The sequence below is a fragment of the Triturus cristatus genome, chromosome 8 (assembly GCF_964204655.1).
Source record: "Triturus cristatus chromosome 8, aTriCri1.1, whole genome shotgun sequence".
In the NCBI taxonomy this organism is placed as follows: Eukaryota; Metazoa; Chordata; class Amphibia; order Caudata; family Salamandridae; genus Triturus; species Triturus cristatus.
The window spans coordinates 1,196,981,100-1,196,997,840 of NC_140591.1; the positions used below are offsets into that span (position 1 = coordinate 1,196,981,100).

The 16,741-nt window shown below is 40.8% G+C and overlaps 1 protein-coding gene across 1 annotated transcript in view; it reads left to right on the forward strand.

The window, feature by feature from the left end:
• The window catches only part of ATP10A (ATPase phospholipid transporting 10A (putative)), an 831,750-nt gene that overhangs the window by 707,001 nt on the left and 108,008 nt on the right, over positions 1-16,741 (forward strand). Inside the window, exon 12 of the mRNA XM_085622881.1 lies at positions 1,826-1,952. Within this exon, the coding sequence (XP_085479007.1) occupies positions 1,826-1,952 (127 nt within the window). The remainder of the gene's footprint in view (positions 1-1,825; positions 1,953-16,741) is intronic.

A 16,741-nucleotide genomic window follows, 5' to 3' on the forward strand; every position in this document is an offset into this window, starting at 1 on the left:
AGATTAGAACAATATCATGACTGTGGTGGCAGTCGGATATCAAGGAAGCTAGGAAATCCCAAACACTCATTAAAGTAATTTCACCATGGGCTCCATATTTTAGTATGCTTTTTTTTCACCCCATAGGCAATGTAGACAGGTTCCCCTGTAGAAGCGCAGAAGTGTAGGGGATCTACTTGTCTTCAGTGGTGGGCCAGATCCCTCTCAGCTATCAGAAGACCAATGGTTATAAGTATATGTGAACCTAGCTGCTCTGTAATTAACCTCCTATCTACCACTTTCCCCAGCGCGTCACTCACTTTACTTCATTGCCATTTCATGTGCTAATATATGTGCTGAGGGGAGAGTTACACCTCTGGCAGTTAGGAATACTTGCTCTTTCCATGCACCATAGTTGAGAGGGAATATAGTGATGTATTTGCAAGTATTTGAACTGGATGATCCTGAGATGCACCAAGATGGCGAGCACCTGCGGTGCCATCCGTGCATCTATCCAGTCATCATCTAATGTGCCTAGATCAAGTTCCCACATCTCTCTCAATTATAGATTGGGGTCGGGTGAATAGGTCACCCGGGATCTATAGATTTGGGAGTTCCTTTTTCCCCAGAGCCCCAATGACTAATTTAGCTTTGAGCGGACTGAATTCTGGGAGTTGGGCCTATCTGCTTCCTTAGCTTTCAAAAGCATGGTCACAGTTGGGAGATATCGTAAAAATTGAGTTTTTTGCAGGTGGAAGTCCATGACCATATCCTCAAAGGACCGTATACTGTCAGCTCACCTAAAGTCTTCCAAAGTTGAAATACCTATTGTGTCCCATTGGCAAACACCAGACAGTCAACTAACTGGGCAAGCCAAGTGTCTCGCCAAATGGGAGTTGTGGGTTTATTATACTTATATTAACTTTTCAAGATGTCTCATCCCGGTGCCCACGGGCTTGTGGACTGGCAGCATACACTGATGAAAACTGGTTCAGTATTTTACGGCCCTCCTCAGCAGTTTGGCAGGGGACACTGGTGGGTCTCCTTCCAATTTAAGGAAGTGGGCCCCAGAGTCAGCATCCCTGCTGTAGGGCATCACATTGCCACACTCCTCTCCCGTGGACAGTCTGGCGGAAATGATGGGAGGGAGGGAAAACACAGCCTGTTCCTTTCCGACTTAGAAGTATTGTTAATCTAATACATCTATGTTATTTCATTACCACATGGAAGGAAAATGTGGTTTATAAACTTTCTGTTGTGACAGTCTTAGAAACGTGTTATTCATGGGTTTTGTCTGTTAATTCCGTTTGAAAAAATCATTGATTTTATTTCATTGCATTTTTTTTAAATACTATCTTTTTATGAGATTGGAAGAGTCCCGCTTCCTTCTGCCCTCTTTTTGTAAATGGGAGAGAAAGTATTTTCGAATTCATTTTTCATCTTTTATCGTAATCGCCCAGGAACAATTATAAATTCATGTTTTTCCTGCCAAACCTTGGCACCTTTTGCGATTGAATTAAATGGAAACGATTCATAACATTTTTTGCCGATTTATTTCATGTTTGTTATTTAAATTATGATGTATTAACTGTCATAATGTATGCACTTTAGTCTTCTCCAATAGTGCTCAAGGGACGATAGATAGATAGATAGATAGATAGATAGATAGATAGATAGATAGATAGATAGATAGATAGATAGATAGATAGATAGATAGATAGATAGATAGATAGATAGATAGATAGATAGATAGATTACTGTTCATTTACATTTGGGTTATTAGTTTACATGTAGTTGTGTTTTTTTTAATTCTTTTTTTTATTAACGTTACCTTATTTTTGCATAGGTTCTCCAAAAAGAAGATTATGCTTGTTGGCTGAAAGGTCATTTGCAGGCCGAGTCATCTATTGAAAACCGAGAAGCCCTGTTGTTCCAGTCAGCCATCAGCCTCGAGACCAATCTGCACCTTCTAGGTGACTGCGAGTGCACGCGACAGAAAATATGCGACTGTGTACTGATCTAACTTCTGCGCTCGTGATGAATAATTAACATGGTTTCCTCAATTGCGTTTATTACTCACGACTGTGTTTTAGAAGAATCATACGAAAGTGGCGAGAGCGCGTCCAAGTTGTGTCAGCTGTAATTTTTATTTTCCAAATGCGTTGTGTATCTGCTGTAATTGTAATTTTCCAAATGGTGAAAAAAACGAGTGCTTCATTCAGCATCAACAGAAGCACCCGTCTGTGGCAGGAACACCGAAGTGTTCCTCTTTGTCACGAAGCATTTGTCCCTGGTATTGTCCAATGCTAGCATTTCGTGTTTGCGTAGCAGAAATAACTGCAACAGCAGCATTTTTAATGCCTGACTTATTGTAATTTCCGATTTCCTATTTTTGTGTTCGGCTGCTCGAAAACATGGATGCTTAATTTAATTTCGAGGTTTACGAGCCAGTGTGTAATTAGACAATTATTTGAAAAGTAGTCTATGTATGATGTTAGTAGCAAATTGTAAACAGATAAAATGAATTAGCAAATGTTAATCACCCAGCAGCATTAGCAGACGTTTGCATCTGCAGCTTTTCATAGAAGTGAGGTTCGCTTGAATCTACGGTTGGTTTACTACAACCTTGAATAAAGCATTTCTTTCTGCAGTGTGTTTTGGGTGGAGTTTGACCATCGTTATAGTGTTCATGACGAGCTGTTTTGAGTAGAGACCATGTTTATTCTGCTGTGCGTCAAATACGTCTATTCGTCAGAAAGCCAGGCGTAGGCGCGTAGCTGACGTGAATTATCACTTACACGTCAAACCCTCAATGACGTCAGAGGGTTGGCTCCTTGTCCCACCATAGCAATGTTATCTTCAATCTGTTTGCTGCCAAAGGTCAAGGAGAGGAATCAACAGAACGCAAATAAGACTGCCAGAAACATGTTTACTTCTTCATGACCCCTGAGACAGGCCTGGGTGAGCAAGGGGGATCAGAGTTCAAGCCAGTGGTAATAGCTGCTACCCCAGGATCTTTAAATAGACCACCATGCTTGTGGAGGATGGCTGTAAAGTCTACCTCTGTACTCAGCCATCTGACTGTAGCAGTGTTTATAGTACTCTCTCTCATTGTGAGATGGGGCAGTGGGACACTTGTGACCAAAATCAGAACAACCAACTTAAATCTTTTTAGGTCTCGCCTGACCCAGCGCATGCGCTGGTCTGGCGAGACTTATTGAGAGGGCTCCAAAAAGTGCTACCAGGCCAGCCTAGAGCTACAGTGCATGTGCCGGGGCTCGCGCGCCCCGTTTTACCGCGATTACTTTCACTTTCACGGCCGCTTTTATGTTTGATCGCGATCACTTTCGCGGCCGCCCGGCCGCTGTGCATAGCTAATAGGTCTCGCTTTTGGGACCTTATAAGTATTTAGTTATGCAACTGTTGCATGGCTAAACACTTATAAGGTCCCAAAGGCGAGACCTATTGGCTATGCCAATGCTTTTTTTTTTTTTTTTTTTTTAGTTCTATATAGCGCGAACATGACCCAATAGTATCAGAGCACTTTACATGAGCACCAGTTGTGTTACACAAGGACACATTCATTTTTTTAGGCGTGGAAAGATTAAGGGATTTGCCCAGAATCACAGGATGCTAAGCCATCTCTGCCAAGACTCGAGCCCAGTTCTCCAGCTTCGAGGTCGATAGCCCTAGCCGTTAGGCCGCATCAGTTACCAGCTTTAATCACTCTCACCCTTGTGGGCTGGACAGACCTAGCAATTGTGTTACCCAAGCAGTTTTCTCTATGTTAACCCAACTCTACACAAAATGGATGCACAAGGGTAGTATCCTATTCTTGTACCTGAAATATTTCCTTTAACTGTTTATTGGCTTTTAGCTAGTTTATAGGCTGTCCTTTTGGCAGTCTTATACTATGTTTTTGTCACAGCAAGATCACAATACGAAAAATGCAGAACTTTATTTCAAAGCTTCTATGTTAACCCAACTCTACACAAAGGATTGCCAAGGAAATTCTGTGCATTAATAAACTTCCGTAGCATATTGTGCCACAAGGTGGTCTCTTGTTTGATAAGAGTTTATAGCCTGAATAGCTGGCCCCTCTTATTATTGCTCTTGCCATACTATTTTGACATGATTCCATTGATGCCTGAAAGATTTTAATATAGCTCATCGCATTGTAAAATCCTTTGTCACACCATTAGAAGATGCAAACAAATGTCTGTATGTTCATCTTTAGAACAGTTTTAACTTTTTGTTCTGTTCATGTGGTGATTTTCAGCATCATTTTGTCAGACTTAAATGTATTTTGACAAGGGATTTTATCTGATATTTTTTAAGTTTTAAAGATGGATTTATCTAGTTCAGTGCCTCGTTTTAATGGGGTATTTTAAACCATATTAATCTGGTAATGTCTCAAGTGTAGTGCCTTGTGCCTGGTACATTTAATTTGTATTACAAGGTTTCTACAAATATATGGGTCTCATTTTTGTAAGTTATCTGTTCCTCATTTTAGAATTTATTCATATAATATTAGCATTGATATAATTTCAAGCCACATATCTTGGAACCCTATTTTTATGACAAGCTTGTGGTAAATCCTATATTTTAATTATAGACTAGGCCTATATAAGAATGATTATATATTGATCATTTAAACCAATTATTTTTATTTCACGAATATTTTAATATGTCATGTAGGACAGGTGTATTTTGAACTCTTAATGCTATAGCCCTAATAAGTTTAATATTTGTTATTTTTGATTAGTGGCAGATTCTTTTGTCCCTCTACCCAGTCCCTATAACCTCACCAGGAGATCTTTAATTTGTGCAGACGTCCTGTGAAAGATTTACACACTTATAAATGTGCACAGGAACATGACTTTCCTGCAGCCAGGGTGATCCACCATTGTGGTTGGAAGGGTACTGCCTCAGTTAAGATAGCACGGGGATATGCTAACACTAATCACATTTGAGCAACACTTTTACTTTTTCAGAATCACACACTGTCTCTTACCTATATTAGCAATATGTTTAACTTTTTATTTGTTTCTTTATTATATTTTCTTTTTATGGACATGAAAAGCAATAATTAGTTTGTCACACTTTTGGGCAAACTTCTGTTTGAAAACATAGCCTTCACCTCCGCAGTGCACACAGATAACTAATATTTAAGGGGGAGGGGTAACTTGCATATTCATATACACTTGGTTGAAATGACTTTGTTCTATTGCTAAATTCCCGCTGACTCAAACATTTAATGCATTCAGAACACTGGTTATGGTCATGAAAAATTACTTTACGTGAACAAAGTAGTCATTAATTCACTGCCACTTCTTAAGATGCTCCAAATTAGGATCAGTTAACTTGTTCGCAGAGGGCGTGTATTGGTGGAACAGTAAATTGGTGAATATTTTGCAGCGTATCTCCTTTATGTTTCTAGCATTATTCTCTTTTTTGTTGATTTATCATTGTCATCCTTTTGGTAAAGTGTTTCAATCCTAGATGTGTTTCTTTAAAGAAGTTCCTTGGTAGAACTGAACCACCCAGTTATCCAGCGATAACGTAGTGGCAGATCTAAAGAACAATATTTCTTCCTTTTGTTAAAAACATGATTGAGACACAATTTATTCCTAGGCCTGGAGCATCAGGCATACTAATATTAGCTAAAAAGTGGTATCTCTATAGATCTATCCACTGTACATCCTCCCACTCAGGAACTTCCTTGGATGGGCTGTTTGCAAGACAGAAGCTTGTAAGGCAAAAATACATAGAGAATTGGTGTAGTAATTGTGTTTTCCTGATCACAAAAACCCCAGACTTTGAATTCAGTAGACAATTCTCCAGTGTTAGACCATACCTGCTTCTGAAATTTTTAGTGTTCTAAGACTTAGAATCCATACCATGTTTAACATAGCTGTTTTAAAAGTAAACATTAATATGATAGTTCCACCTCTTCTTTACCCACCTGTCTGTCCATTGAGGATAGCCTCAATTAAGACCGTTTTAAGACTTCCTACCACATGTTCTGAATCTTAGGTTTGCTTCTTTTTGATCTGTACAGTGAATATTTTTACCAAAAAATCTGCTACAACAGTTATTTAGCAATATTTCATTCAAGACAGAGAGGCATGTTGCACTATTTTGTTTTCTCCTCAGGTAACCGTACCACGGTTAAGTTGTTAGGATCTGTTCCTGTGTGCCAGCTGAATTGTGATCAGAACTCGTCTTCTGTTTGTTTAATAGTCTGATCTTCTCTCTTTCCTTGTGGCATGGCAGAGGAGCTTAACATTCAGGCTCAAAAAGCCCTTCAAAAGGGTTGTACGACGGAACAACGCAGGGAAATACATTGCATGCCTTATCCATTTTTTACCCCACATTTCTTTTTATCATGCATTTTTTAATTATTTTATAGAGTTATCTCAAACTTACCCTTTGAAGCTTGGCAGAGGCTTCAAGACCTCGGCCAGAGAGCACCTGATCTCTGAGTTATATAGCCTGTTTGCAGCACATGTTTTAAATCACATGCTGTGCAACAATATGCTATCAAGTGTTGGATTCAGACTATTTTTTAAAGTTTTACTTTTGGTTTTGAAAATTATTTGTGATTGCGTTGTTGAAAATTACAATGAATCAGAAAGCTAGCTACACATTGGATTTTTTAAAATACAAAATTGGGTTTAGAGCTACAGTTTAGAGCTTCATCTTTGATATTGTGCCGCACCAGAAGACAATAGGTTTAAATAGGATTTATGTGTTACAACAGAGAGGAGATGGTACCGAAGAACAGTCAAAGCAATGACAGTATGACTGACTACAAAATACATTGAACTGACAGACATATCCTTAACTGTTGACTCCTACCAATTCCATACTTACCACCCAGGTTGTGTTAGGCTGATTCCTTTGGGATGTGGAAAAGCCTAATATTTGGGATGAAGAAAACCTTATTATTTCAATTTTGTCCATGATGGCACAATCCATTCTGTATTAATTATGTAATCTGAGCTTTCTTTAAGATCACAGCGAAGAAAGCTGTTCATTGTGTCAGCATTTCAAGTGTAAAGGATCTATCCGCAACCATCATGATCGTAGGTAGGATTACTATGCTGCTATGGAGTCGAAAGACACAGAGGCATCAATGCCAACGAGGGCCTTTATGGTCCTTCTGGGATAATGAGCCTGAATCATGAAGCACAATAGGCAGACGTTGACTAGGCCCTAAAATAATTTTTTGCAGCATCAAAACAGAACCACAGAGATGCCAAGACTTTTCCTTTTGTCATAAAATAAGCAATGCCTGTACCCAAACGTCACTCAGAGCACAGGCCACTGTCTACAGAGGCTGAGCAGACTCACTCCAAGTCTTGCCTCTGGTTACCAAAGGGTGCACTAAAGCCTAACTCAAAACGCAAAAAGGTTTGGTCTTGAAAAGTGCCCCCTTTGGCAAAGAGGGTCATTCCTTGAAATACTATACCTGAAGGCACACCCACTGCAGATGCGGCCTCGGAGTTACCAAACTCTCTACACTGACTACCAGGAAAATAGTCTAAGGGCTAAAATCAAGATTCCTTGACACAATATCATGACAACCTCAGACAGTCAGCACCTGAGACAAAACACATTTCTGTCGACCCAGAAACTGTCCATGTTATAGCAAAACATCAGAAACATGTCATGATGCTCACAACCAAGGACAAATGAACCAGTCCTTCATTACTGAGTCTATCACCATCTGGCAAGACTAGTACTAAACAAAAATGTATGTTTAAAAAGGTTATTAGAACCAGCATATGCCATTATCACATTCAAAATGTTCTAAGGTCACTGAACCAAACATGCAGCCACTGTCCAGCAGCCACTTGCACCACATGACCTTATATTATATTAGCCATCTAAGCCACATACAGATAATGGGAAACCCCTAGAGCAGTATCCCGGTAAAGTGTTATACAGAGACTAAACATCAGCCTGACAGGCAGTACATAGGCTACGTTTCTGCAGGTGGTCACCTTAGCCATCGAACATGAGGAGGATGATTTTCTCATTGAAACCTTGTTCAAAACTGAGAGACCCCTGTTAAAGACTCTCTTTAAAAAATCAAGTTTTAAAAAAAATCTTGTAAATACTCAGTGTCTAACATTTAGAGTAGAATACAAGCCGGAAGCTGTGCCTCAGAATGAATCCTCTTTAAATTTAATATCATGTCCCTCAGGGCTATTATGATACACACAGCTAGAAAGAAGAAATGAAAGATGTTCTGTGAGATCTTCCAGAACATATGGCAGGATCGAAGAAATTGACACTTAATGAAAAGTAATTTGCCAAGAGGTCATATTCTACTCTCAGGTTGTTGCAGATATAGCATGCTGTCATATCAACATCAGTGTCTCTATGGTTGTCTGTGTATTTTCAGGATTCACACTGAAGTGCAACAACACTAATTTGTTTGGCCCGCATGTGATGAGGCCCTTAAAAAGGCTGCGATGAAAGGTCACAATGCTGCCAAATTGATGGATGTCCTTCTATATCAACAACCATTCAAACAAGTCAAGTTACATAGACAAGACTTTCAGGGTGCACAGTCTTTTTAACAAGCAAATAATAGCAAACAACACAGGATCAGTGCTTTCAGAGGGGAAATTATCAGTGCAACAATAAAGGCTTCAGCAGTCTCTCATTCTCGAGGAACATCCACTGTGAATATTCTGTACTTATTCCCTTTTATCACAAAACACCAATTGGAGGAAGTCTACGGGGCTACATTCATAAGTGGAGGATGATAACTACAAATTGGTATTGACATGGCGCTGCACGTGTAATCCATTGAGTTTATGCACTTACCCCCATACACCTCTACGGAAACACAATATCAACAGAAATCATACACCACTGTTGTTAGAAGAGAAACCTTCACCACTATGAGGGGGGTTCAATAGATGAGGTACTGTTAACCCCGAGAAGTCAGGGTGACTCACTGTACTTTGTGATAGAAAAAAGTAATAGAAAAAAAGTACTGTATACTGCGTTCCATATAGGATCTAGAGGTATTGAGTGTCTTTCCTCAGACAGTTCATTTCAAGATGACCTTTGGACCACTGTGGAAATATGGATTTTCCTGGTCAGTTATGTCCCCTATCTTGGACCCCAACGGTTCTATGTGCATGTCACAAGTACATGTATGTTCCCTCCAGTTCCAGTTATGAAGACGCAAATACATGTGCGTCCACCGTCAACATGTCCTCTGTCAGATCCGCCATGAATAGGCTGGATATTCCATTCCTAAATATGAAAGGCCACTGGCTTTATATGGTTCACTTATGCCATTTTACAGTCCAGGCAAGTAGGCCCTGATTCTGTCATCAAACTCCTCTTGCTTTCTGCCTCTGAAAACTCCAGTCTGAGCCTGCACCTGTGACCATGAACTTTGTCTCATTCTCTGCGCGGCTCACGAAGCCTGACATCAGCCTATTCTCTGCCAAGAACTGTATTTCACCTTCGAATTATCTGCTTCCCCCTCAGCCGATGCATTCCTGCCTAGTAGTTTAAGTAAACATTCTTCCAGTTACCGAGCAAAAGACTCGGCTTCTCTGTCCTCATGCAAGTAATTCATAGCCCTGTTACCATGGAAAGTTTCTGCCCCTTGCATCTCATATAGACACTTAGACGCTTGTGCACGCACTCACAGTCAGTATAGAATAGATTTTGTCCGAGAGCCCTTCCCTTGTGGATAACATAGTTCTTTAAACATAGGATGTTAGATATGATTTGGGATTAGGTTGACTTGACCCCCCAGACTTTTTGTCTCCACATGTAGAGCTAAATGTCAAGTCCCCTTCACCCTCTAGTTGCGCGTCAATCACACGTCATGCTGCTGCGCGCGCATCTCTGCCAAGTATTTCTGCTGACATTGCGAAATCATCTCCAGGTATCCACCCACACATGACAAATTACCCATTATCATCAAGTGGACGCCCACATGGACGCCCACCTTCACGCCTACTTACACGCCCACATGCTCTTATCTCATTCTCTCTTGCTCTTTTGCTTACGTACAATTGAGAAATGTATATATACTGTACTCTGTGAATAATGTTTTGAGAATATTGAGAATACTTTTCAGCCCCGTCCAGATCCAATTTTGGTGATGGAAATATTCTCCCTTTGACTCGAGTTATTGGAATAAAGCCCTTTATGAATCTGATACCACAGACTCAGCCTCTTGCTTTATGCATGATCCTATTGATAATATGAAAAATTATGAGAGCGTGATATTTTATTTACCACATAATGGCGCCCGAATAGTTTAATCTCTTTCCCCACACGCCGGAGATGAAGGTCCAGTTTTGCCCCCTTCCACAGCCGTGATGGACTTCAAGCGCGCACGTCGCGGGTCTTCCCGCCAACTCCCTCAGGTCAAAGAAGGGGACAGACTGCGACCAGGCATCCATACGAGGCGGTGAGGAACGCAGATTGTCCTACCCAGAGCCCACCTGCAAGAGAGCTGTGTCCGAGGTATACAGAGGCCCACCAGATTCCGAAGTCCCGAAGTATCCAGGTCACGAGTCGGGTCCAGTCCAGTCCAGTCCAGTCCGGTTCAAGTTCAGTTCAGTTACCGAGGCCTTCCGTTTCCGAAGCTACCCGGTGAGTACCATTACTGGGGAGGCATTTCTGACGTGCACATAGGTTGTGCCGGTCAAGACGGGTTTGGGTACACAAATCCGGTCTGCACTGTTTTAGCAGTGTATCTGTACTGTTTAGCAGTATATCAAGTATTCCGAAGTATCTAGTTATTGTCAAGAATTAAGCTTGGTGATTAGTTATGCAGACGATCATCATTGTTGGTTATTTTAAAGGGTAGAAAAATGTTTAATGTTTAATGTTTAATGTGTTTAAAAACGTCCTGCATATTGTGGTATGAATGAATGTTCATTATCGTGTTCATTGTATTAAGTGTGTTCAAGTAATAAGGTCTAAAAATGCCGCTATTTTCAAAATTAAGACAGATCAAAACTAGAAAAGGGGTACTCGAAGAAGCTGTTCCCATTCCACCTAGGGACACTCCAGGGTACTTTATGTATCATAAGCATGGCCTAGATGCCGTATTATTTCTTGATTTATGGGTGAACTACACCAAGGATTTACCAGAAAGTCAGAGGTGGCCCGCAGTTGGGACATGGGATGCAGATTGCATCATGAGAGTAGAAGAAGAATTATGGAAAAAGATAGCCGGACAGTAACAGAAAGACGTCATTGATTTATGGCGAAAAGAATCGTGTAGACGTAGGGAAAAAGCACGTAGACAGGAAGAGAAGAGTAAGGAGAATTCAAATAAAGTTCGAGAAAATATGTTAGTTGAGGAAGGTATCCGAGTAAAAGCAGAACAAGTAGATGGACAACGAAACACTCTTATGAAAGAGTAATTTTTGAAAAGTTAGGCTTGAAAAAAAAAAAAAAAAAAAAAAAAAGAATTGTGGGTATTTCGAATTTGCAAATTGTTCAAGAATACAGGTTTGTGTTCTTGATGGTCCAGTGAGCCAATGTGCTGGGTCAAGTCGGTAAGATTATGACCCCCTGAGTGCAAATTGTATATAAAAATAATTTTTCAATTGGGCGAATTATTGCAGTTTTTCTGGAATTGAGTAGTCTTTTTGTCTTTGACAGCTTCAGAGTGAGGAGAAGGTGGGGGCTGTGTAGAGCAGTATGTGATACAGAAATCGGAGACAGATTCTGACCTTGTAGCCAGTGTAGGTGGGGGCCGGTGAGAGGAGCAGAACAGAGGCACTGCTTAGACAGCTTCTCTGACATCGCATCTGTGTAATGCCTGCAGCCGGAACAACGAAAAAAAGTTGGCTGGCAGCCCAGGCTCAGGCCGCGCTGAGGGGCTATTTTTAACTTCTCCGATAAGACAGGGCAGCTGAGAAATGTAAGTCGAGAAAGATTCCCTTGTTCTATTCTGTGCAAAACAAGTGCCCCGAGGAAATGTCTATGGAGAAGATTTGTTTTATTTTTTAGCAAATGCTATATTGCTTCTGGTCAGAAAGTAAAATGTTGCTCTTGCTTGGAATTTTAAGGGCTATGTGCCTATATAAAAACGATTTTCAAATTCAGACATTTTTGAATTGTGGCCACAAGCTGCCACCAGTTGCATTGGATAAATGTTCCAGTGGTTAAAAGTCTGTGAGGAGAGATGAGAGGTGCGTCTTCGTCTGGGACATTAGGGTACATTGTGTTGACGAAGATGCATAGCTCATTTTTATAAAAGAAAACAAACAGGTTCGTGTGTTCTTCGTTTTTGATTATTATTGCTGATTCTGTTTTTATAAAAGAAAACAAACAGGTTCGTGTGTTCTTCGTTTTTGATTATTATTGCTGATTCTGTGTGTCAGACTTGACACGGTGATTTTAAATGGGGGTGTATAGGGCAGGTAAATGAATTATTGATTATAAGCCTGACAAATTAAGCAGGCCAGAATGTTCGCCTCTGAGCTGTAGGTACTGTAATTGCGCATCGCTGCTCATTTATATATGTTAGTGCAATTGTCTATGCTTTCTGTGCTTGGTATACTGATGGCTTGGCATATGTATTTTATATATGTTTTGTTTTTGTGTTGTATTGACCAGTCTGTTTAGCGTTTAATACCAAGTTCTCCTGTGCAAGTACAGAGATAGTCGTGACGACGGCGATCTTTGCACAGCGCTTGGCTGGAACTTGTTCACAATTACTAAATTTCACAGACGTGATATTACCTTTATCATGCTGTCAAAATAGCAGACAACACGTTATCAGTGTATGTCTAATTGGTGTTGGTGATGAATGAAATAAATGGAAAAATTATGCAAGACTAAAATATTTTTCACATGACTGCCTTTCTCTTATAGACAGGCAGCCTCGGTCATATGTTTCCAGATTGGACATTAAGGAACAATTATGATCTGTGCACTCGCATCTTAACTCTTGAAAGGCCTGTTTTAAATAAGGACTGCCACCACAGAGTGACAAATGAGGCTCGGTATTTAGGGTAATGAGAAAATATCTGGCAGGATTTCCTTTTTAAAGTTTGCTTTAGTAAGCTCATTCTTGTAAGTGGTGGCCCCAAAAGTTGACTCGTTTTTAAATTAGGCTCTTTATTGTATAGGTGGAAATTATTGCAAAATGACTGATTTCTTTAGCAGATAAATTATTAATTATCAACATTAACAACTGTTCTTAAACTTGGTTTTCCGAATATTTAGGTAATTTAGCATTCCTATTAGGGCCTACTAGCATTAATATTGACTTCAGGTTGGTGTAGGTTCATGTAATAGGGACATTTGCATATGAGATGTCATTTGGCTAGCTTATGAGCTAACACAATGAGGTTTGTACATTAATTTGAAGGATTTCTCGCCGTTTCAAATACGCTGTGTATCTCCTATAATTTTGCTTACGCCCAGTAGCTACACACAGGGATTAATAGTGTTGACAAGACACAGGGTTTGATAGTGTTTGACAGCAGTGAAATCTGTTTCAGATTTCCTCCTGTCAAAAAGGGGGGGAAGGAGGAGAATATTGGCTTTCTGCTGGCCCCTGAGGAGGTTCGCTTCCCGCTAGCCCCTTAAGAAATTAAGCTCCTTAGAAATTAGCCCCCTTAGAAATTAAGCCAAGGAAATAGGTATGGTGCTTTCCCCTTTTTCTCATGTTTTATTGTGATCTTTCAGGGGAATTAGTCCAAGCCCCTAATACAGCTTCTACTAAAGTCCTCCCTTGGACACAAGAACACACTGTGGCATTTGAAGAATTAAAGAGAGCTTTATGTCAAGCACCAGTTTTAGCAAACCCTGATTACAACAAATCGTTTATGTTTTTTGTGACAGAGCGGGATGGAACAGCACTATCTGTCCTAACACAAGATCATGCAGGAAAACACGAGCCCTGTGCTTATTTTTCTAGTACATTAGACCCAGTAGCACAGGCTTTGCCTGCGTGCCAAAAATCAGTTGCAGCAACGGCCTTAGCCATAAGACAAAGTGACTTGATAGTGCTGGGCCACCCTCTGACAGTACAAGTACCACACGCAGTAGAGGTTCTCTTGAACCGGACACAAACACAACACCTGACTGTAGCTAGACTGACAGGCTATGAGCCAACGTTATTTCAACCACACATAGAGATCAGACGATGCAACATACTGAATCCTGCTACCCTTTTGCCCTCCAGTACAGAAAGCGTTTCACCACACGACTGTGTTGAAGTAATACATACCGTGACTAAACCAAGACAAGACTTGACAGACGTTGCACTCCCAGACCCCGACCTAACACTATATGTTGACGGCTCATGCATGAGGACAGGGGCGGGAGAATTAGTGGCAGCATATGCAGTGACTACTGATACTGTAATAATAGAGACTAAAAGAATAGACATATTGTCAGCACAAGCAGCAGAGCTCATCGCCCTGACACAAGCGTGCATAAGAGCTAAGCACCTGAGAGTAAAACATTTACACCGATTCTCTGGCGAGAAAGAGGTTTCTTGACCTCTCATGGGGCCAAGATACAGCATGGCCCCCATATTCAAGCCCTACTGGAAGCAATACATTTACCAACAGCCATAGCTATCCTAAAATGTAAAGCACATACTAGAGCCACAGATACCATTTCCCAAGGCAATGATCTGGCAGACCGAACAGCTAAACGGACAGCTCAGACCCCACTAGACATGACAAAGTTACAGGTTCAATAAGTGTCCAAAGCCATGACAGTTAGGGATCCTTCCAAGGATGTACAAGACATACAGACACATGCTACTATGGACGAATTAAAGAAATGGTCGGAACAAGGAGGGGTACTGACTGATCAGGGTTGGATGAATAAGGGCAAATTCGATGGTACAAGTGATTATAAATACCGCACATAGTCCTGCACACTTAGGAGAGAAAGCAATGATAGATAGCTTACAGAATATATGGTTCAACAAGCACCTGCGTGCAGCAGCGAAACAAACGGTCAGAACATGTATGATCTGTTGCCAATTCAATCCAGGTAAAGGCATTCCGATGGAACAAGGTGGATTCCATCCACCTGACCACCCTTTTGAAGTGCTCCAAATGGATTATATCCAAATAAACAGATGTAGAGGTTACAAATATGTCCTGGTACTAATGAAGCAGGTGTCCCTTCTGTTAGGGTATACCTGGAAATTCCATTGTGTGCGACATCCTGAAGCAGCAGGCCTTGTAGAAAGACATAATCAGACATTAAAAATTTGCGCAGACAAAGGTATAGACTGGATGGTAGCCCTGCCGGTTGCCCTCTTTTACATGCGAATTGTAGCTCATTCTAGAACAGGCTTATCTCCCTATGAAGTGGTCTTTGGTAGACCACCAAATATGTGGGGCACTCCAATGCCTAAAAGATAATAACATGCTGACAGATTACCTGGCTTCCTTGATGTCTGCACTACTCTCTTGTTGTTCGCAGGTTGCTGCCGCCTTCCCTGACAACACCCAGGTCAAAGAATACTCCATCGCTCCTGGATGGAAGGCGCCAAAGTCAGTGCTCTGGACCACGGGGACGGCCGTTAAAGTCAAAGTGCACCTTCACCACTCTTTTACAAAGGAAAAAGACTTTGAACTTGAATTTTGGATTTTGAACACCATTTTCTAGAGGAGACTCCCCAGAAGTTTCCACAAAGCTAAACTCCGATCCAAGAAGTCAGAACCCGTTTGATCAATTAAGTCCACTAGGTGGTGAAGCGGTTGAACATGTATTGTGGCTTGCATAAGATCTTGGACAATAACATTGATAAAAAAAAAAAGGAGAGCAAGATGTGCATCACGATAATATGTATCAGCTTAATACTACATGCTATTTTTCCTCCTATTGCCTCACTTTTACACTCCTCCACTAATGATACCATAAAGCACACATTTAGTGATCTGCCATCCTATGAGCTATCATATCGACTTGCCTTACGCAACAATACCTTTATTCAGATGCTGCACCATTCATATCAGACTAGCAATGCTACAGACTGCTGGGTCTGTGGCCGACTCCCCCCCCTATCAGAACTATAAGGGAGTTTTGCCCCTCTTTCTCTATCCGTTCACACACAATGGCTCCTGTGGAGCATGGTTTAGTTTGATTAATTCCCTAGATTCAAATTCCGCAGTTTATCAAGACAACTGGGTATGGGGAAACCTGAACTTAGTTTTGCTTAAAGTCTGCTACCCTAACAAGGAGGGACTTCCCAAAAGAACAGGAACTGATCTAAGAAATGAAGTATATGGATTAGGTAATTTTACACTTAACCTCATGATCCTGAACGTTGAATCTGAAGCTACACCAATCTTGCCCGCCATGTCCGTATTCCCAGTAAAAGGGGAATTATGTATAAGAAAGAATGGCTCCATACACATGGGCCATAGTAAATGCACCACTGTAATAAAATTCAGTGATCAAGGCAAGTCTACATTTAGAGCTTCTCGTCATTCCTACTTTATATGTGGCCAGACCGCATATATACGCTTACCTCTAGATTGGGATGGTACCTGTTACATAGCATTCCTCCTACCACCTGTTTTCCTAGCTCCTCCTGATTATCATAAAAATACTCATTTAGTACACAATAGACAGCAGAGAGATCTCCCAATTGTCGATTACACTGAAGCAGCATGGGAAAAATACACAGATTTCAATAAAGTTTTCTTTCCCTATATAGGTACAGTTACCAATAGTAAGCTGATACGTAGATTAACCAGAACCCTTGAAGCAGTAGTGAACG